The sequence below is a fragment of the Xyrauchen texanus genome, chromosome 41 (assembly GCF_025860055.1).
Source record: "Xyrauchen texanus isolate HMW12.3.18 chromosome 41, RBS_HiC_50CHRs, whole genome shotgun sequence".
Taxonomy (NCBI): Eukaryota; Metazoa; Chordata; class Actinopteri; order Cypriniformes; family Catostomidae; genus Xyrauchen; species Xyrauchen texanus.
The window spans coordinates 2,964,118-2,988,034 of NC_068316.1; the positions used below are offsets into that span (position 1 = coordinate 2,964,118).

At 38.7% G+C, this 23,917-nt stretch overlaps 1 protein-coding gene across 1 annotated transcript in view; it reads right to left on the reverse strand.

Annotated features, from left to right (window-relative positions):
- Nucleotides 1-4,148: 4,148 nt before the first annotated feature.
- LOC127634199 (ankyrin repeat and fibronectin type-III domain-containing protein 1-like) overlaps nt 4,149-23,917 on the reverse strand; it is a 97,283-nt gene continuing 77,514 nt past the window's right edge. Inside the window, exons 14-22 of the mRNA XM_052113648.1 lie at nt 22,071-22,190; nt 21,754-21,972; nt 16,726-16,892; nt 16,495-16,645; nt 16,103-16,271; nt 15,843-16,009; nt 13,123-13,330; nt 10,592-11,206; nt 4,149-7,759 (exon numbers count right to left, since the gene is read on the reverse strand). Of these exons, the coding sequence (XP_051969608.1) occupies nt 7,530-7,759; nt 10,592-11,206; nt 13,123-13,330; nt 15,843-16,009; nt 16,103-16,271; nt 16,495-16,645; nt 16,726-16,892; nt 21,754-21,972; nt 22,071-22,190 (2,046 nt within the window). The 3' untranslated portion in view covers nt 4,149-7,529. The remainder of the gene's footprint in view (nt 7,760-10,591; nt 11,207-13,122; nt 13,331-15,842; nt 16,010-16,102; nt 16,272-16,494; nt 16,646-16,725; nt 16,893-21,753; nt 21,973-22,070; nt 22,191-23,917) is intronic.

Genomic DNA, 23,917 nt, shown 5'->3' on the forward strand with positions numbered 1-23,917 from the left:
CAGACTCATGAACAGAGATGTTAACCAGTTCCAGTGATTCCTTCAAGTCTTTATCTGTCACTCTAGGGTACTTTTGTACCTCATTGAGCATTCTGCGGTGTTCCCTTTGAGTCATCATGACTGGACGGCCACTTCTAGAGAGAGTACCTATAGTACTAAATCACCATTTATAGAAGATTGATCTAACTGTGGACAGATGAATATCTGAGCTCTTCGAGATAACTTTGTAACCCTTTTCAGCTTCATGCAAAGCCACAGTTCTTGATCGTAGGTCTTCTGAGATCTCTTTTTTTAGGCATGGTCCACGTCAGCAGATGCTTCTAGTGAACTGAAACTCAAAATGTTTGAGGACTTTTTATAAGTCAAAGTAGCTCTAACCCACACCTCCAATCTTATTTCATTAACGGGATGCCAGGTTTGCCAACTCCTGACTCTGATTAGCTTTCGTTGATGTAAAGCACTGTGCATGTTTAATGGGATGTGTCCAATAAAGACATGAACGATTATACTTGTTTGTGTATTGTTATCTTTAGCACATTATTGTTTGTCTATGATTGTTTCTTTGATGAAGATGAGAAATTCCAAAAGGTTCACATATTTGTTTTGCCACAATATTTATTCATCTATCTGTCCATCCGTCCATCCGTCTATCTGTCTGTCTATCTATGCATCCATCCATCCATCTATGCATCCATCTATGCATCCATCATCTATCTGTCTATCATCCATCCATCCATCCATCCATCCATCCATGCATCCATCTATCTGTCTATCATCCATCCATCCATCTATGCATCCATCTATCTGTCTATCATCCATCCATCCATCCATCCATCTGTCTATCTATCTATCCATCCATCTATGCATCCATCCATCCAGCCATCTATCTATGCATCCATCCATCTATCTGTCTATCGTCCATCCATCTATCTGTCTGTCTGTCTGTCTGTCTGTCTGTCTATCCATCCATCCATCTATGCATCATCCATCTATCTGTCTATCTATCCATCCATCTATGAATCCATCAATCTATGCATCCATCCATCCAGCCATCTATCCATCCATCCATCTATTCATCCATCTATGCATCATCCATCCATCCATCTATTCATACATCTATCCATCCACCTATGCATCCATCTATGCATCCATCCATGCTCATCCATCCATCTATCTGTCTATCTATCTATCCATCCATCCATCCATTCATCCATCCATCTATCTGTCTATCTATCCATCCATCCATCCATCCATCTATCATCCATCCATCTATTCATCCATCTATGCATCCATCCATCTATCTGTCTATCATCCATCCATCCATCCATCTATGCATCCATCCATCTATGCATCCATCCATCCATCTATCCATCTATGCATCCATCCATCTATCTGTCTATCATCCATCCATCCATCCATCTATCTATGCATCCATCCATCTATCTGTCTATCATCCATCCATCCATCCATCCATCTATGCATCCATCCATCCATCCATACATACATCTATGCATCCATCCATCCATCCATCTATCTGTCTATCATCCATCCATCCATCCATCCATCCATCTATGCATCCATCCATCCATCCATCCATCCATCTATGCATCCATCCATCCATCCATCCATCTATGCATCCATCCATCTATCTGTCTTTCTGTAAAAAAAGTTATTGATTGTGGAAAAATAAGATACAGTTCATCGACCATGCATTGACCTTTTGTGACAACAGGCTCTATAGTGAGGCATGTTGTCACACAATATGGGGTATGTTGTCACAATGGAACCTGCAATTAATGTGTAGGTGGTGCAAGCTTCATGTGGACAATGGGTGGGACACGTTCCCCCATCGTCGCCTATTAAAACCACCAAAACAGAATCTAAACCTGCCTTAAACAGCCGGTGATAGGTTTTTCAGCTAGATTTGCAAAAACAAAACAAAAAATTATTATAAACCACCAAATTATTAATTAAACAAAAAAACTGGAAAGGGTAAGGGCCATAAGCATTGTTCTGGCCAACAAATATTGTCATTGATAAATTGTCTAAATGTATTACTTTTAAAACATGTGACAACACACATCCGACCTGACTTTCATGAATAATACCTTTGTCCCGGCAACACATTTAAACCTATCGGTAAAAATCTGCCTGCAGAATATAGTTGATCCAAGACTGAATGTTTGGCAATGTGGTTTCATTATGTTTGCTTGTTTAATACCTGCCACATTGTGAGTAATTCCAGTTAGCATCTGCATGTGTCCCATCAAGAAAGAATAAAATCAGCTATCATCAGATGCATTGAGCATCTCACTGTGGAGAAGAGAATCTGAATTAGACGAGAGAAAATGCCACTGATAAAGGAACGCTCATATAAACACATGTAGTAAAGTACAGTCACACACACACACACACACACACACACACACACACACACACACACACACACACACATGTTGTGTTTCCATGTTTATGGGACTTTCCATAGACATAATGGTTTTATACTGTACAAACTTTATATTCTATCCTAAACCTAACCCTACCCTAAACCTAACCCTCACAGAAAACTTTCTGCATTTTACATTTCAAAAACATAATTTAGTATGATTTATAAGCTGTTTTCCTCATGGGGACCGACAAAATGTCCCCACAAGGTCAAAAATTTGGGTTTACTATCCTTATGGGGACATTTGGTCCCCACAAGTGATACACTCTACACACACACACACACACACACACACACACACACACACACACACACACACAGACAGCAGCTGCTCAAAACTATGTTCAACAATTGGACAGCCATAAGACTATGAGCTCATGCTAGGATCATCACACACACACACACACACACACACACACACACACACACACACACACACACACGACACAGACACACACAGACTCACACAGAGACACACACACACACAGACTCACACACACACAAACAAACACACACACACTCTCACACACATGCACACAGACACACACACACACACACAGAGACACACACACACTCTCACACACAGACACAAGCACATAGACACACACACACATGCACACACACACACACACACACACACACACACACACACAGAGACACACACACACACACACACTCTCACACACACACTCTCACACACACGCAGACACACACTCTCACATACACACACACAGACACACACACTCTAACACTCACGCACAGACACACACATGCACACAGACACACACACACACACTCTCACACACATGCACACAGACACACACACACACACACACACACACAGACACACACACTCTAACACTCACGCACAGACACACACAAACACACACACACTCTCACACACACACTCTCACACACACGCAGACACACACTCTCACATACACACACACAGACACACACACTCTAACACTCACGCACAGACACACACATGCACACAGACACACACACACACACTCTCACACACATGCACACAGACACACACACACACACACACACACACAGACACACACACTCTAACACTCACGCACAGACACACACAAACACACACACACACTCTCACACACACACACTCTCACACACATGTACACAGAGACACATACACACACACATGCACACAGACACACACACACACACTCTCACACACATGCACACAGAGACACACACACACACACACACACATGCACACAGACACACACACTCACACACATGCACACAGACACACACACACACACTCTCACACACATGCACACAGAGACACACACACACACACTCTCACACACATGCACACAGAGACACACACACACACACACACTCTCTGTCTCGCTCACACACACACACTTCTGACATCTTTAATCATGTCAAATCACACAATCACTAGTTGAGTTTGTCACTCTGAACCATGACTCTTTACGACGAGTCACTCTGCTCAAGTGTTTGTAAGATTGCTTCTGAGCTACGATGCAACATATTAATGCACTAAACAGTTCAGCAAACGTTTACTGTACACCAGTGTGTGTGTGTGTGTGTGTGTGTGTGTGTGTGTGTGTGTGTGTGTGTGTGTGTCGTCAGACAGTCGTGAAATGAAGACAGTAAACACAATATCGATAATAAACTTCACAGCACTGAAACAAGATCAACCAGCAGAAATGAAGCGCTTTACTCGCTGCTCAGACAAACACAGATCAACAAATGAAGTCTTCAGAAACTGGAAAAGTCCGTCTGCGAAACCACACGACAGAAATCCAGCCCTGCAGAAACAGTGTTGATATTTCTATCGAGTCTGTTCATTCCTTTACATACACAGCACATGATCAAAAACCACACTTTCATTTGGAAATAGCTTCTGTTCTTCTTGTATTTTCAGTGTAGAATTATTTTCAAGTGCATTTCAGTAATTCAGTGTCAGTAGTTCACGAGACATGACTCGATAACGTGATAAAACATGAATCTTTTGTCCTAACCAGACATGACCAAGACAGGCGACAAGGCATTTGGGCGTTCTGAGTAGCTCCGCCCACTGCAAAATACTACTGGTCTGAAATTCCTCTCCACATAGCTGTATATTCAACGTCGAGTATGATCCGACTGGTCGTGACTTCGCTTCTCTTCACTTTCAGTGTTGATGGAAAAATGGTGATGTCGCACCTGGTTACCCCACGGCGTCAAGAGTATCCCAATGATTCCTTCACTGTCTTTCGGCTGCCGTGACTGTATGGAAATTTGGTGGAAGGGCATTACAGTATCCTGAGGAAGAGTGGACACTGCAGTGCACGTGACCGCAGTATTGACCACATGCAATGAAATCAGGACATAAAGTTTGTTTGGCGAGATCAAACCACCATCTGACTGTAAACATTTCACTTGTGAATACTTCTGGAAGAGCTTTTGTCAACAAGAAAACAAAGCTGAATTTACACCTTCTTGTACATTACAATTATACAGTTACAGCAAGATAGTACTTATTTTCAGGATTGACAGCCACTTTCTACAAATGATTCGGGGTCATGCTGTGAGGTCACAAGAGAGCACGTTTTTATAAAAGGGACTCTTCTATTTAACACGCACCATTGCGACTTTTTTAGCGTCCCGAAGCTGCCGAAACAAGCTGAAACGCATCTCGAGACACCTTTGTTTTGTTCCAGTCCCATGCGCTCCAAGTAACTTGTTTCAGTGAGCCTCGCATTAGCGTGGCATTTTTTAGATGCCGTGTCAAATTAAAAAAAAGTTCACATTTAAAATTGTTGACATCTAAATTGAATAATAGTCAAAATAAATCAAAACGATTGTTCCATTCCGTTGCGCTCCATCGAACTGTTTTCATTAGCATCACGTTGTTAAGATGAGTCTCGTGCATTAGCGCGCCATTATTAGATATGACGAGTTCAAATTTAAAATTGACACCCATGTTTTGTTCCACTCTGTTTTTTTAAGACGCTGTTTCAATTTGAAAACTTTCAACTTTTAAAAATGCGAGACAACTGTATTTTAATTCATTCCGTTGCGCTCCATGTAACTTTTGTCCCGTGCAATAGCGTCAGATTTTTGAGGCGCTGTTTAAGTTGAAAATAGTTTAAATTAAAAAAATATATTGTTGCGCTCCATCTAACTTTTTTCGATGTCCCGTACATAAGCATCACATTTTTAAGATATCTTGTCAAATAGAAAACAATTTAACATTACAAATATTTTTTCGTAACACCTGCGTTTCTTTACGTTCCAATGTGCTTCATGCTAATTTTGTCCCATGCGTTGCAGTCACATTTTTCAGATGCCGTTTTAATTTGAAAATAGTTCAAGTATAAAAAAAATTGTTCCATTCCGTTGCATCCATTGAACTGTTTTCATTAGCATCACGTTTTTAAGATGATCTCGTGCATTAGTGCGCCATTATTAGATATAAAGAGTTCAAATTTAAAATTGTCCGTGTTTTGTTCCACGCTGTGTTTTTAAGATGCCGTTTCAATTTGAAAACTTTCGACTTTTAAAAATGCGAGACACCTGTATTTTATTTAATATTGCGCTCCATGTAACTTTTGTCCCGTGCATTATCATCAGATTTTTGAGATGCCGTTTTAAGTTGAAAATAGTTCAAATAAAAAAATAAATGCATAAACATAAAATATATCCATCCCGTGCATAAGCATCACCTTTTTAAGATAGTATGTCAAATAGAAAACAATTCAACTTAAAAAAAATCGAGTCTTTAGACACCTGCATTTTGTTCCATTCCGTTGTGCCCCATCAAATCATTTAAGTGTCCTGCACATTAGCATCATATTTTTAAGACGCCGTGTCAAGCTGAGAACAGTGTAACTTTTAAAAAACGAGTTTCGCGAAACCTTTGTTTCATTCCATTGTGCTCAGTGTAACTTTTTCGAATATCAGTTTCAATTTGAAAACGGTTCCATTTTTTTAAATGTTCGTTATATTTAATTCCGTTGCGCTTCATGTAAGTTTTGTCCCATTATTGTCACTTTAAGTTGACAATATTTTAAATAATAAAATAAAATTGTTCCATTGCTTTGCGCTCCACCTAAACGTTTTCAGTGTCCCGCACGTATGCATCACGTTTTTAAGATGTCGTCAAATCGATAACAATTCAAATAAAAATAAAAAAACACAAGTTTTTTACATTCTGATGCACTTTACCTAAATTTGAGTCTTGTGTATTAGTGTGCCGGAAGATGTGAAAAGAGTTCAAATTGAACATCGCTGACACCTGTGTTTTGTTTCATTCCATTGCGCTCCGTGTAACTTTTGGTTCGTGCATTAGCGTCGCATTTTTTAGATGCCGTTTCAAGTTGAAATGAGTTTTTAGACATCTACATTTTGTTCCTTTCTGTTGCGGTCCAGTTGAAAACTTTTTAACCGTTTAATTTTTTCACTATGGTCAAAAATATCAACTGAAACTTCGGAAGTGATTCCAGTATTCTGTACAAACTCAAACGATAACTTACTTGATTCAAATGTGGTTGTCACTCCTAAAACTTTTTCGTGTGTACGTCACCCTTGTAAACACTTATTGGTAGTGCAGGGTGATGCAAGGCATCTTATGTAATCTTTTAAAAGGGATAATTCACCCAAAATGAAAAATTCTGTCATTATTTACTCACTCTCATGATGTTCCAAAACTGTATGATTTTCTTTCTTCTGTGGAACACAAAAGGAGATGTTAGGCAGAAGGTTAGCCTCAGAATTGTTTGTTTTTTAGGTGAACTATCCCTTTAAGAATCAAGGCTTGTGCAGTGCAGTTAAAAGCAGTGATAATCAGAGCAGATAGTAAGTAAACCCAAGGTGAGACCTTGTGAACTAAAACTAAGCAACAAGGAAAACACCAAAATCAGTAGTCGATACACGTAGCTTGTGTGTGAGAATGTGTTTATGTACACGTGTGATCGTAACTGTGCATTGGTGTCAAACAGTAGTGGCTCGGCTGTACTGCAGCGCGAGTGGCGAGTACTCTTTGAAACGGACGCACAGTTTCCCACGAGTCCAGGGATTCTGTAGCGTGAGCGGACAGAAATCATCCTGAAGCCATTTCTCTCTCCCCTCCACCAACAGAACGAGCCCGAAGTGCTCCAGCTGCTCGGTTTCGTACACACACACCTCGGACACACACGTTGGGTAGCCGCATTGTTCTGTCGTGCACGTGCACTGCTGGGTGGCTTTCAGCAGGTGGCGACAAACCGCGTTGATTTCCTGGACTACTAAACGAACCATCTCTTTCGCCGATGTCTCTGTAGTCACACGTAGCTAAAGAAATAGACAAACACATGAACACAAAGTCAGCAGACGGAGGATGTAGTCGTTTAGATTGAGATGCAGAAATGCAATTATAATATAATAACCCCACTGGCAAATAAATTATTCATGAACGTCACTACATTTTGTTTTCTGAAAAGAAGACTTAATATCTTAACTCATTTTAGACTCAGAAATGAACTTTTCCATTAAAGGATTAGTTCACCCAAATGGAAAATTCAGTCATTGTTTACTTACCCCTGTGTTGTTATAACCCTATATGACTTTCTTTATTTTACTGAACACAAAGGGAGAAATTGTGAATAATGTTGTGCTCTGTGATGTCATACAATGGCAGTTTATGGTGACCACATCTTCAAGCTTCAAAAGAACACAAAAGTATCATTCAGAAGTCTAATTAATTATTCATGAGACTCGTGATTGTTATGAAATATACGATAAGATTTGATGAGAAACAAACAGAAATATAATGTATTATGTATTGCATTGTGCGTTCATGATAGGACACGAGAGCAACAGTTCACGCAGTTCTCGCGATATTTGGGCTTTCAAGCTAAAAAAAAAAAAATGTGTTTATCTAAAACATTGATAATGACAACGGAACAGAACACAACTGCATAAAACAGAGAACAGAACTTACTAAACATGTCTGAAGAGTTTATAGTTGAAGAACTGATGCATTTCTATGCCCAGCCTTATTTTTTAAATGAAGTACTTGGAAATCAAACAGAAACATATAGGAGCGACAGGACGCCACAGTCACAGCGTGTCCTAACCTGACGGCAAACAACATGCGATAAAAGGTATATTCTCTAGGGTAATCAGAGTTTTTGTCCTAACCAGCCGTGACGAGCGACGGTATATTCTATCAATCACTTGTTTTCTATTTTCGGCATTGCGCAGGTAACTCCATCCACTGTGAACTGGCACCAGTCCAAAAACATTCAATAAAATATGGCTGGGCATAGAAATGCATCAATTCTTCAACTACAAACTCTTCAGACATGTTTAGTAAGTTCTGTTCTCTGTTTTGTGTGCAGTTGTGTTCTGTTGTCACTATCACTGTTTTTAGATCAACAATATGAATTTTCTCTTGAACGCCCCCAATGTTAGCGAGACCTGCGTGAACTGTTGCTCTCGTGTCCTATCATGAACGCACAATGCAATACATAATACATTATATTTCAGTTTGTTTCTCATCAAATCTTCTCGTAAACTTGTAACAATCATGAGTCTCATGAATAATTAATTAGACTTCTGAATGATACTTTTGTGTTCTTTTGAAGCTTGAAGACGTGGTCACCATAAACTGCCATTGTATGACATCACTGAGCACAACATTATTCACAATTTCTCCCTTTGTGTTCAGAAAAAGAAAGAAAGTCAAATAGAGTTATAACAACACAGGGGTGAGCAAACAATGACTGAATTTTCATTTTTGGATGAACTACCCCTTTAAGGGCCATTGGATTTTAAGGGGCATTTTTTATCTTTATGAGGGCATATGTTTTCTAATCATATAAAAACTTTGTCAAATATTTCCAATTAATCAATTTATTAACATAAATTAATATAAAATAAAGTAATTATATCTCATGTTTTATGCAATATATATGTACCGTACTCTAGGCCTAGATAAGAATATGAAGGAATATATCAGATGTTACAAATGAAACTTTCTTTTGTTTTTTGGCCAATTTTTAAGATTTACCCATTTAAATATTATCAAGAAATTGCTAACGTAATTGTGTAATGTTAAACAAAATTAAATACAACTTAAAATATTTATTTAATAATGTTTTTTTTTTTATAGTATTTTACTAAAGATTACTCAATGAAATTGGAATTTTGTTATGAAATTGAAATGCTTCAATCTTTTTTTGGAGTGCACATAAGAACTTACGGGGGCATTTTTTGCCCACACATTTTGAATTTATGGGGCATTTTTGTCATTTCCAATGTACTTTTTTTTGCCCCAAGCCCCTGTTAATTTCTGACGCTGCATCATATCACTTGTTTTAAGAAAGTGTAGGCATCTTTTACAAGAAAAAAAAAAGTCTTATTGTAGTGGATCCCAGCCAATTCAGAGTATTAGCATAAACTGCAAAAAAAAAAAATCTTGTTTTCCAGTAAAAACTTGTAAACATCCTTAAAACAAGAAATTAAATCTATATATAAAAACATACAAAATAATGATATTATAGGAACAGTTCATCCAAAAATGAAAATTCTCTCATCATTTACTCACCCTCAAGCCATCCCAGACATCCATGACTTACTTTCTTCTTCTGAACATAAATGAAGATTTTTAGAAGAATTATTCAGCACTGTAGGTCCATACAATGCAAATGAATGGTGACCAGAAACGTAAATCTCCCGAAAGCACATAAAGGCAGCATAAAAGTAATCCATACGACATCTATAACTTCAGAAGCAATTTGATAAGTCTGAGTGAGAAACAGATCAATATTTACGACATTTTTCCACCATAAATCTCCACTTTTACTTTCACTTTTTATCACCTACTGGTCAAAGGTGGAGATTTAAAGTAAAAAAGGACTTAAATTTGATGTTTTCATCCACATCTATCATAGTGCTTCTGTCGGCTTGAATTAAACCACTGTAGTGTTATGGATTACATTTATTCTGCCTCAATGTGATTTTTGAAGATTCAAAGTTCTGGTCACCATTTACTTGCATTGTAAGGACCTACAGAGCTGAGATATTCTTCTAAAAATCTTCGTTTGACTTGTGTTTTTTATAAACTGTAAAAAAAGCCCAACATACTGATTAAGAACATGTTTTAGCAGTGTAAACACTCACTTTGACACTGGTGTCTTTGGGTAGCCCAGTCTGGTATTGTGGGTAAACCTTCAGCGTGCTGTGGCACGTTCTCAGGGGTGAACCAGTCGAGCGGGCCGAGAGTTGCTGCGCCGCTGTCCTCTGATAGGGTGCGCACAGGTGTGGGGCGGGGCTCGTGAGCTGAAAAGCACAGATCGAACGAGGAAGGGCGTGTCCAGCCTTTATGGGAGGCGGAGCTGGTCGGCGTGGTTGCTGTTGAGACAGGGGGCGGGTATTCCAAGCTGCTCGTGCGAACACACAGCGCAGTTCTCTTCTCTGTGACTCGCAACAGTTCAATTTGACGACTGGGAAGGATGAAATCACCATCTAATGCGTTCAGTCCTGTATTCTCCCGTCTGCTCACACACACAACACTTCCTCCTCCGGTTTGCAGGACGTCGGGCTGGCAAAAAGAGGAGTGAGGCGATGATTGTGACGAGGAGGAAAGGTGGGTGGACGGTACGGCTCGGAAACATGTTGGGGAGGGTGGAAGCAGGTCCAGTTCTCTGGTGCTTTGGGAAACACTGGAGGTATACACACTGTCTGTGGTGTGGAAGACCTCAGATGTGTTGTCTTCATCAGACAGACTGTGGGGATCTTGTAAAGAGAGAGAGAATGATAGAAAGAGTCTTCTTAAAGGGATAGTCATAAACAACTCTCAGTCAACTGTCGTTGGTAGTCAAGCATGGACAGTAAAGCTAATCACCATTAAATTAGTCCATACGTCTCATGCACTATTTTCCAAGTCTTCTGAAGTTATATTTACATTTACATTTATGCATTTGGCAGACGCTTTTATCCAAAGTGACTTACAGTGCACTTATTACAGGGACAATCCCCCCGGAGCAACCTGGAGTTAAGTGCCTTACTCAAGGACACAATGGTGGTGACTGTGGGGACTGAACCAGCAACCTTCTGATTAACAGCCCTGTGCTTTAGCCACTACGTCATCACCATAATGCTGATTACTCTGAAATAATTTTTTACAATGGTGCATGGGTTCAGTTCATAAACATTAAAGTACTCACTGTTTCAAAAGTAACGCCATAAAACGTAAATATATTTATATAAAATGTTAACTTGATTTTAGTGTGATAAAATCGCTTACTAATCTTATTAATCAAAAGTTATATACAATATTACAACTTATTTTCCATGATGATGCAATGCAAGTAAACCCCTGATTTTTTCACACAAAAATCATGTTAACAGGAATAATGCACGTCTTGTGGGTATACTTTGGAAAAAAGTGTGCATTATTACGTTTATGGACAGTAAGTGCCTTAATTTAATCGTGATTAAAACCTTTATTTAAATAAATGAGCGATGATTCAAAATTATTTTTGTGGTAATCCATATTTAGTTGATCTTGTACTGAACCTGGAAAATACCTTTAACACTTTAAGCTTTGAAGGTGTTTTTAAAGATTTCCTGTTTGAGTGGTATACCCAAAATTAAAGACTTATATTTCGACAAAAAAACAAAAAACAAGAGGGTCAAATGTTTGGTATCACTGTAAATAAAACTTTAAAAAATGTTATGATATAAATTATGATACTTTCTGAGACTCTTGGCCTAAGATACAGCTGAAAAATCACAAAAATATATTTCTTTTTTCCGTATTTTTCATTGTTTACATTATATATATATATATATATATGGGTGTAAATAATGCTTTTGTTTGGTTCCAAATCATGTCAACTGTATCTGAGAAAAATTTTGTGTTGATCCAACAAAGCAAAGAAAAGTTATAGCATTACAAAAATAATTTATCATAGTGTCCAAAAGTTTCATTCTGTGTCATTTGAGGCATCATTGAGTCTGTGTCGTGTATTTGGCGCCATCTCCTGGTGGTCATATGTAACATTGTGCTTCATGTGGATTATCTAAAGATCTATACATCTGATTATCTTGTGTGTGGACTCGTTTGAAAGATAATCAGCTCTTCTAAATAATGATATGTGATGTTTTATGTTCCGTTTATGTTTCGTGAAGTTATAAGTGAAAAAGCGGCATATAAACAACACCAAAATAAATACATACACTTAGCTGTTACACGTGATATTTTTGTCTGTGAGTAAAACAAATAGGCTGATTGTATTCTAATGTTTGAGAGCTTTCTGCTAGAAGGGCCCATCTGAGCTTAAAGTCCTTATTTACTGAAAATCTTTCCTTCCCTTTACATGAAACATTGTATTTTAGTCATATGGACAGCATTACGTTTTTTTTTTTTTTTTGGGCAACCTCTGGTCACTATAAATTGTTGTTGACAAAAAATGCACTATAGTGAACAAACAAAAAAATAAAATAAAATGAAACATTTTTACATTTCTCACAAGCGAGGTAATATCATGTTTTTCCAAATCAGAGAAAGAGAGACAGAAAGACATTTCATTTACTGATGTCATAATACCCCCAAAACTACCTAACAAAGGACAAACACCTTCAAGGTTCTGAAAACTGGGAGTGGGCATGGAGAGGTAGAGCAGTACAGACAGGAGTAGCGCTCTCACCGTTGAGTTTTCGTGTAGTCTCTGGTGAAGGGGTTGGAGAAGGAAGGTAGTCAGGCTGTGAGGAGGTGGAAACTGTTTTTTCTGGAAAACTCTCTTTGGAGAAGTCAATAATCCATCCCAGACTCACTCCAGAGCTCTGCTGTTTATATCGAGCAGACTGCAGAACATCTACCATCCACCTGGCATCATGCCACAGGTCCTCCATATGCTACAGAGACATAGAAAACACAAGATTTATTCTGTATATGATATGAGGGTTCTGCTTTGAACTATTAAAGATGGAAAAATACCATTTTATCATTTAATCCCTTTTTAATGTTTCATTAAATAATGACTTACTAAAATAGTGACTTACTCCAGTGCTGTAAAATATAATTTAAGACCACAAAAATGAATTAAACTAATAATATATCAAAATATGTATTTATTATATATGGGTGATTCTGTCGTCAATGTCTTTTATGTCTTGATTTAGCTGTTTTAGCCTTTAGATCCAGACTTTCAATAATAAACTATGAAATTATAGTCTAAAAACACAAATTATTACATTATTACAAAGAGCGAAATAAACAAGCCATTTCTATTAATAGTTCAAATATTAAGACCCTAATATAGTTTCTCCAAACAATGTCAGTAAAGAGCATGTTTGAGATTAAATATTAGGAATATATATATATATATATATATATATATATATATATAAGATAAAATTCATACATTTACATAATGTAGTAAAATTGTGTGTAATATACTTCTAGACCACCACAACATTCTTAAAATAACTACATATAGAAGTATATCAATAATAATGGGGAACATTTTAATTATGATATATAATATATTTTAATTTTCAAACTTTTAAGAAAGAAAATATGATCAAATCCTGCCTGAAGTCTGTTTAATGGTTTGAACTCAATTGCAGAAATATGCAGGAATATGAAACTTCCGTTTCGGTACTTGTCACTTCAATACCTGTTTTTGGTTTTATTTTGTTTTTTATGTTGCAGTTTTCAAATACAATAGTGTGAGAATGATGATTTGAGGATAACATGTTTATTATGTTTCAGCAACTGATCCTCAAAATACATTATAAAAAAAAAAAATGATTTTTTTGCGGTCACAAAACTATAAAAAAAAAAATCATTAAATTTAGAGAATTTTGATATATAAAAATAATCACTCTAAACTAGTGCTGTCGATTCATCGCATAATTGTTCGTAGTTAATCGTGATTAATCGCAGATTTTGAAAGTGCTGAAATTTACTCTAAATATACTTCTTTACCTGTCAAAATGCATTTCTTTCCTTCTTAGGAAACAATATGTTAAAATATAATGTTTCATTAAAATTTTCCAAACAAACATTATAAAGAAATAAATAAAATAGCATCAATGCAAGTAACATTAAACGTTTCCTAAAGTCTTGGGAGTTTGACTAATTGAAAGTCTTTGAGTCTCGAGCAATTGCATAAATGTAAACATTTGCCAATACATTTAAAACATCAACAAGTCCTGACCGGAGTCGTATGGATTACTTTTATGCTGCCTTTATGTGCTTTATGGAGGGTAACAATTTTGGCACCCATTCACTTGCATTGTAAGGACCTACAGAGCTGAGATATTCTTCTAAAAGTCAAACACATCTGGGATGGCATGAGGGTGAGTAAATGATGAGAGAATTACATTTTTTGGGAACTATTCCTTAAACATGTAGGAACCTATGAAATCAGTCAATTTATTATTATGTTTTTTTTTTTTTCAAATTTCCTTTTATTTAAAAAATTATTATAATTTTTTAAATTTTGTTTTTCAGTTTTATTTTTTATAAATTCTGTCCTCAACAGTTTAATTAAATTCTATAATAAAAAAAGGTGTTTAAATACTGTAAATGCAGTAAAAAAAAACTTTAATCAAATAATTATTTTTCAACATAACTTTATATTATTGTTATCATAAAAAAATTATACGAAATACAAAAATCGTATTTTTATTTGTCAGATTTAATGATGCACAACAGAGCATCACAGATGTGAGATATTGCTTAAATATAATATTTGTATTATTATTTCAGTGAATATTAAATAACTGTACAGTAGTGATATATATCAGTCTGCTTCACACCTCCGTCACAACATGACCTATTGTGATTATTAAACCACAAAACGCTGTGATGAAATGAAATAAACATGTAGCCTGTATGTACTGCATGCTACAAAGTGTGCAAAGCGTCATCTGCTACAAACAGAGCGTGCATGATGTTTATTATGAGGTGTTTTCAGTGCACGAGCAGCAGGCTTTACACATTCACTTTGTAGTGTGCAGCACATGCAGACTAAATTAATTTAATAATTAATAATTAATAGCAACCTTTGAGGTTTAACAATCACATTAGGACATATCGCGATTTGAATGTGTGTGCTGAATGTCCATGCAATGACATTAGTACGTCAGGTGGTATCGGTTTTTGGTATCTGAGCATTTATACAAGTATGTGAGCACAGTATCAGAATCGGGACATCCCGAGAATATATTTATAAAGTCTTTGCCTCGCATGCACTGTGATTATGAACCTAATGATCTTGAGCCATTAAAGATGATACTGTGAATTCCGGCAGTTGTACAGTTTGTTCTTTCTTTTATTGCTCTTCATCGGGTACATCTATGAAAACTGAACTGTGGACGACGGGGTGCCAGTGTTGAATTGCACAGAGGTCAGAAATACCTGCAAATACTCTTCAATCTGCTGATGTTTGTGTTTGGCAGAAACGAGCTCTGACTCAGAGAACGCTTCCCGCAGAGACTGCTGGGACATCAGAGACTCCAGACCCAACAGGGCGCATGCACGGCAATACAGAGCGATGAAACGAGGGCTGTATGACTCAAAATGAACTACAGAAGAAGAGAGAGATGGGTTATGAGTGCACAGGTCTTTGCAAACTGAAAGGTGATACTTGTGGTACGTATATGTCTGCGTCCGCTCACCTAACTCAAAGAGTTGCAGCGGCAGAGTGAAGAATCCCGAGCGCGGCGAACACAGATGATTCTGACCGGGGGGTGAACACACCTCCTCACATGGAGGAAGGAGCAACAGAAAGGACACGCCCTCACCCAACTCCACCACCTCTTTTACATAAACACGGAAATCTTGTGCCTAATATATGAAGAAAAGAGAGAATTAAGATTCTTCAAAGCAGGGTCCACATTAGGTCTTTAGATCAGAGACAATCTCATTGCACGTGCTACCCTTATCAATTTGAAGGTAAAGTATACCTACATCAGGCATGCACTAAAAAAGCATGATCATTATGGGAAATGCGCTATATTCAAAAAGGTGAACCTTCAGTAAATCTACGCCTGCATGCGATTGCACAGACCTGGTTGTTAGGAATGTTGGCGTAGCCGAGCAAATCTTTGGCAGCTGTTAGCAAGTCCACCAGGAGGCGATGTGGAGCGCTTTGGGCATTGGCACACACCTGCACGCTGTCCTCGAGCGAGGTTAATGATTGAAGCCACTGCCATTCCTCCCTACAAACAAAAACACACAATTACTAAACATGAATAGATGCAGACATGTGTGTAAAACACACCCACACGCTCTGTCATACCTGGAGATGTGGCCGTTGTCTCGTATTTTGGTGTGACACAGCACATTTGGATGTTTATGTGACACGAGCACTCTGATCTGGTCTACGGAGGTGTAGAGCTTCAGGTAACCCAGATACAGACCGGCGGACAAACACTTCCTGCTGCGTCGGTGATATGACAGTTTCTCCTGCATGGACACGCATACAAAGATGCATTGGAGGAAACTCATGAAACATGGGTCATATAGATAACCTCAAATATAAAATACAAAAAAATAAGAAATTGTGCCTAAAATTACATTTAAAACTGTGTCTAATGGCATTATCCACATGTTGAAAACGCATTACTTTCACTATGTTTACATCTCTCATCCACACTATAACTGTGTTTTCCTTCCCCCGAAAAGTTTCAAAATTAGCGTTCGGATTATCTTCTTATTAATAGTATTGTTGTAAATGAGCAATATAATGCAATGCATAAAAAAAAAAAATCTTATGGAGTATTTTCACCTTATTTTCTGGTAAAAATGTCTAATCTAAACATCTATAAAACAAGAGGGAAAAATAGTTACGAAGCAAAACGACATAAGGAGATTTAGTGGGGTATATGTTTAAAATGAGGAACAATATTTGCCAATGGAGTTCGAAAATGTAACTTGTTTTCCTTTTGAATCACGTTTATTTTTTCGTAGCCCATTTGTTAACATTGAAATAACAATCTGGCGGCTGAGGCTCAGGTGGTAGAGCGGGTCGGCCACTAATCGCAGGGTTGGCGGTTTGATTCCCGGCCTACACGCCTCCACATGCCGAAGTGTCCTTGGGCATGACACTGAACCCCAAGTTGCTCCCAATGGCAGGCTAGTGTCTTGCATGGCAGCTCTGCCATCATTAGTGTGTGTGTGTGTGTGTGTGTGTGTGTGGGGCTTGTTTATGTGGTTTATGAGAACATTTTTTTAGGTTACAAATTAGTAATTACAAGGGTATTATGCTATAAATGTGGTTTATGAGGACATTTCTATTGTCCCCATAATTCAAATTGCTTAAAAATCATACTAAACAATGTTTTACTGAAAATGTAAAAATGCAGAAAGTTTTTTGTGAGGGTTAGGTTTAGGGGTAGGGTTAGGGTTAGGGTATAGAATCTATAGTTTGTACAGAATAAAAATCATTATGTCTATGGAGAGTCCTCATGATGATAGCTGCACCAACATGTGTGTGTGTGTGTGTGTGTGTGTGTGTGTGTGTGTGTGTGTGTGTGTGAATGGGTGAATCAGTCACAGTGTAAAGCGCTTTGGTAACCTCTAGGGATAAAAAAGGTGCTATATAAGTGCAGATCATTTATTAGCATTTATTAATCTTTGTTAATGGTAATTTCAACAAGCACTAACAAATTTTTAAAATCAAAAGTTACAAGTTAAGAAGTTAATGCACTATGAACTAACATGAACTAATAATGAACAACAGACCCTTTTCACACTCCGGGTTTTGGATCGCGGAAGTAAACGTTTGCATGGTAAACTTTGACAGCGGTGGATGGGAGATCACAGCAAATATAATTTTCAACTACCCATTTGCTCCAAGACGAAAAGAAAAATCTACTATTACGTTTGAGTGACTCCAGAAGCGTTTATTGATTTAGTGTGAAGCAGTTCAATTGAAAGGAGGAGACGAGAACCGGCCTGACAATATAAATAATAGTTTAATAAAGAACTAAATCAAAAGACACAAACACACACATATATGACGCACCATCCGCAGTCGGCCTTTATCCCTCTCAGAGGCTTGATTAGCCTGATAAGTGATCGGGTGTGTAAAATCACGACCCGGCACCGCCCTCCGCCCTGTCACATTTATTTATCCCCTTTTTTCTCCCAGTTTGGCTTCTGAGACGTCAATCCGCGCATCTGATCACGTGACTCGTTGTGCATGACACCGCGGAGACTCACAGCATGTGGAGGCTCATGCTACTCTCCACGATCCACACACAACTCACCACACGCCCCATTGAGAACGAGAACCACTAATCACCACCACGAGGAGGTTACCCCATGTGACTCTACTCTCCCTAGCAACCGGGCCATTTTGGTTGCTTAGGAGACCTGGCTGGAGTCACTCAGCACGCCCTGGATTCAAACTCACGACACCTGGGGTGATAGTCAGCATCAATACTCGCTGAGATACCCATGCCACGACTTTCCAGAAGAGATAAAAATAGAGAGCGGTGGATTAAGTCAGTAAAATGGCAGAAGATACCAATGGCAAATTTACTGTCACTCTCTCAGCAGCTGTAATAGAAACCCCCTCACAGCTGTTGGGATTCGTAATGCAATATTTTGTACACCTCTACGGTCCCTGTATTGAGAGAACTCAGGGGTAAAAGTGTGCAAGATGTAGTGCATGATGGGTATTGTAGTTCAATACAGTGTGAGGCCAGAGACTATTTAGCAGAGAGAGACGAGCCACTTATATTTAAATGAACGGGAGAAATTGAAATGCCCAACCAAGAAGCTTTAGCACCCAACAGTCAATGGATATAGAAAGGAAGACCTACCTTGCAGGTAAAAGAGCCAATCACATTTTAGATACAGACATCGCCTGTCAATCAACTCGCATGCGCATTTTGTGTTTTAACATTCGGTTGAGTGAAACGCGATTGATTCATGTGTTAATACACACCGTATTAAAAAGTCAGTAAATGCGTTTAGGCAGATTGATTATAAGACTAGTCTTCCACTGGACAGGACATCATACACAGGGTGAAATGCTCTCTCGATTCACTGACTTATGCAGCCGAAATGCTCTGTGTTACAGCTCCCCGTAACTGGGAGAATGGGATGAGAAAAGCTGACTCTGGATCAGTGGCACCGAGCAATGTTCAACATCGATTGTGTGTGCAGAGAAAATGTCTTCGGGTACGTTTACACAACAACGATGTACTAAAAACGGATTGCATTTTTAAAAGGTTTCATGTACAGATGACAACGTTGTCAAAACGATCTCCGTTAACACAGATCCACGAAAGCGACTAAAAACGCTGTATTATGCATGCCAGGCCAGTAGTTGGCGATGTCACTTTGTAAAGACACACTACGCGCCTGCGCACATAAGCTCTCTTCCACAGAGCGATGAATACAAACAATGAAGATGCCGAAAGCGTCAAGCAATTTTGTCTGGATGGACGATGAGGTTGCTTTATTACCGCAAGTGACCCTGGACTATAAAGCACGCCACCTTTTTAAGGACTCCAACTGGTGTTGATCTGTTCGCACTGGAGGTAAGGACGAATTCTTGAAGTTCAAGCCTACAGACTGAACACATAACGTCATCGTTTTCGCAAATCCGCGTTTTTGTATGTTTACACGGAGACGATAACGGCACCCGTTTTCAGAAGTTTGCGTTTTCAGGCCCCAAAACGCAGTTGTCGTGTAAACGAACAGCCAAAACGCATAAAACGTTTTTAGTTGAAAACGTTGTCGTGTAAACGGCCCCTTTGTTTCTAAAAAATACTCTACATTTTTGTTTTATAATAAACAAGTAGTTCAATTTATGAAACTGTTGTTTTGACATTTTGGCAGCATTAAAAACCATTTCAGTTGCATCAACACGCGCCTTTGAAGTCGTGGCGTCTGTACGAACCACGGATCAACAAAACAAGCGTGCACTGAAATGACTTAAGTGAAAAATATTTATTTATTCATCAGACTCATTCCTTGAACATGCTAGGCCGGCAATCCCCACTGAATTTTATCCTGACTTTTAAAAAACATCTTAAGTTGACTGGCATTGTCGATGGGCACCACACATGATGGCACATATGATGCAGGTTCAAGGGTTGGACTTTACTGCTTCAGCAGCTAGCAGCTAGCATGACCTGTAATGTCTCTTGCATGCAATGCATGGATTATATGTATGGAATGCATAACAGAAGAGAAACTGGCTGTGAGAAATAGTAATGCAAAAGTAACGTAACGCTTTACTTTCCATAAAAATGCACTTTTTAATCAAGTTATTTTTAAAAGGAGTAATGCAATATTCTAACGAGTTACCCAACGCTGCACAGAGGCATGAAGAACTTTCTGCAATAGCCTGAAATTGACCCACGTTTATCATCTCTAAACTATGTGACTGTGAGACTAACTCTGGAGCCATGTGGTTGTTCAGCAGTGGAACTGCTTTACCACACACACACACACACACACACACACACACACACACACACACACACACACACACACACACACGCAGCTTTACCACAGGAAAATGTGAGCAGCTCAGACAAAACATGATTTTCACACTGGGTCTGATGTTTTACAGGCGAGAGCTGCTTTCAGACACACAATCAGTGGTGGATGAAGTGTTTACAACATTCAGACTAAATCATCAACTGAACAATGCTACTGTTATACACCCACAGTCCACACAGACACAGGGAAAAGAAGGAGATAGAAAGTGAGAGAAAACAGATGTGAAGGTGTTTACAGTTTAAGCTACCGACGGCCCACTAACTGTTTGGCTTATACTGATTTTAAGCCGTTAACCTGTTGAGTTAAAGCAGGATTTCTCAAACGGGAGTTCGCTATAAATCTTGACGTCAGCATTCTCTTTGGCAATCATGATTTTAAGCTCGATTACACTTCCTAGCACCATCTAGCGCTCAAGAATCAAGCACTAGGAAGTGTAATCGAGCTTGAAATCATGATTTTTCCTAGGGACTGCAATGACAAGATGTATAGTGAAAAAGGAGTTACATTTTGGTGTTCTCATCCTTCAGAAAACATGGATTAAACCACTTTTATTCTGCCTTTTTGTGCTTTTTGGGGCTTCAATATTTCGGCCACCATTCACTTGCATTGTATGGACCTGCAGAGCTGAGATACTCTTCTAAAAATCTTAATTTGTGTTCTGCAGAAGAAAGAAAGTCATGCACATCTGGGATTTTTGGGTGTACTGTTCCTTTAAGAAACACATTTGCTGCTGTCAGACCCAAAGTTGTGGTCAATGTTGCCTGTGACTCTCAAGTTTCACCGTTTAATAACTGAATGCGCTCACGTGCAGTGTGGTGAGCAGGGTCTCCAGTGCGGTGGGCTCTTCTGATGAAGATGAGGAAGACCTGCGTTGCAGCTGGAATTTACTGACTGGAATCCAGCGAACGCCTTCCAGCTGCGCACACGAGCTCATGTCCCTCATCAGCACCAACACTGCATTACCGTGCTTATCTTTAATCGGCTCAAAATACACCTGACCCAGATCCACCGTGCCGAGAAGTGCCTTCAAAGCAAAATAAATACAATTTAAGATTTAATAGTGCTTAAGTAGCATTTTTATTTTGGTGCAGTATGTGTTGTACCAGTTTAGTATTTCCTCACCTGTAGTTGTGCAGCAGCTTGAAGCAGTTTGAGTCGCGTCTGAAGCGTGCAGGAACTGGAGGCGTGTGCGGGACTGATGCACTGCTGCATCCAGCTGAGCTCCTCCCACAGATGTGACACCTGCCGACACAAGTTATCACGGAGGCAATGTTCAATGCGGAAAGATTGTTAGTGTCTAAAAAGTCTCAGATTAATGTACGTAGGTACTAAAGCATAGATTGTTTAGTTTGCTACAAACACAATGGACACAATTATACATTTTTGCTACAAAGTATAACTCAATAAGCGATGTGAATGCTTTAATTAGGGCTGTTAATTTACAGCGTTGATCCAGTGTGATTGATTATATCAAAAATTTATACAATCAATAATTTCCCCGGACTGTAATAAGGTATATTCCTAATTTCCTGCCATCGGAACAATTCAAGCTTGAAGTACCACCTGTTTTCAGCAGGGGGCAGTAAGCGAAACACCAGCTGTATAGACAACAAACCGCACTCCGGTTCAGGGCTTTATAAATGCACAAAATCCCAGTGCGACGTTCTCGGGCTGGCGTGCACGAAAGCACATTCAGCGGGAGATGCAAGTATGCAAGTTTTACAAGTATTTGCACAATTTCATTTAATGCAACAGATTGAATGTGTTAGTGGATGAGTTTCCAAGCGAAGCCATACAATTGAAAAACAAAGGAAAACTGGAGGTGTATACAATAATAGATGGTCCAACATCGGGCACAACATCACTTATCTGCATCACGGGCACGCTTGAACGTTACAGAACGTTGCATCTCTTAATTCATCCCTTTTAAGGCACAACAGCAAATAATATTAAACTCACTAGTTGTTGTGCATCCTGTAACTTTATATGATTTCCGTCCTCTGACTTCTTTACATCTGCTGTCTTCAGTAAACCTTGGTCATACAAATGCTCCCAAAAAGACGATTAAAGTGCAACTACAAGCATCAACCGATGAGGGAGATTTTGCACAAATAAGCTGACACACCTGCATGCTCTCTCTCTCTCTCTCTCTCTCTCTCACAAATACACACACACACTGTTGCAATTCGACAACGCTCTGTTAATGCCGGATCATCTAAAACCACTCTGGAACACAAAAATCCCAAATCAAAACTTTTCTGAAACAGGATCCAGCTCAAATTAAGCACTGACTGTGGCTATCCACCTTATTACAGCAATCGTGAAGCTGCGTTCGTTATTCGCATCAGAGCGTCAACCGTCGTTTTGAACTCCGCATGAAAAGCGCTTGCAGGCAGAAATGTCTCATTCTGTGTTTTGGTGATCGTTTCGATTTGGTGTGCTTCTGAGGTATTTAAAATGTGCGTTACATGTAGAATGAAAAATACTTGATTTATGTCACAAGTCCCATCTGGGCTTGTTTTGTACATCAAATAGTGTTAAGAGCTCCTTTCTCCATCATCTGATCACTGACACAGAAGCGCTGTTGTGTGTGTGTGTGTGTGTGTGTGTGTGTGTGTGTGTGTGTGTGTGTGTGTGTGTGTGTGTGTGTGCGCCTAAGTGTAATGACTCAGAGTGGACACATCGCAAAGTTTACGCCCATCCAACACGTTTTATGATGTTTATGCTGTAATATACTGTAAATGCGTTAATCATGGTTAAGAGAAATTAATGTGTTAAACTTTTTAAATTAATCGAATTTGTAATGCGCCAATTCTGACAGCTCTTAAAATTATAATTTCATTATATTATATGTTGAGTTATTGTCATTTGGGGGCCTTTCTCAGCAAGTATTTTTGCATATGATTAATTGCGATTAATTCGATGAATTAATCAGAATATCATACAACTTTTAATCAATTGACAGCCCT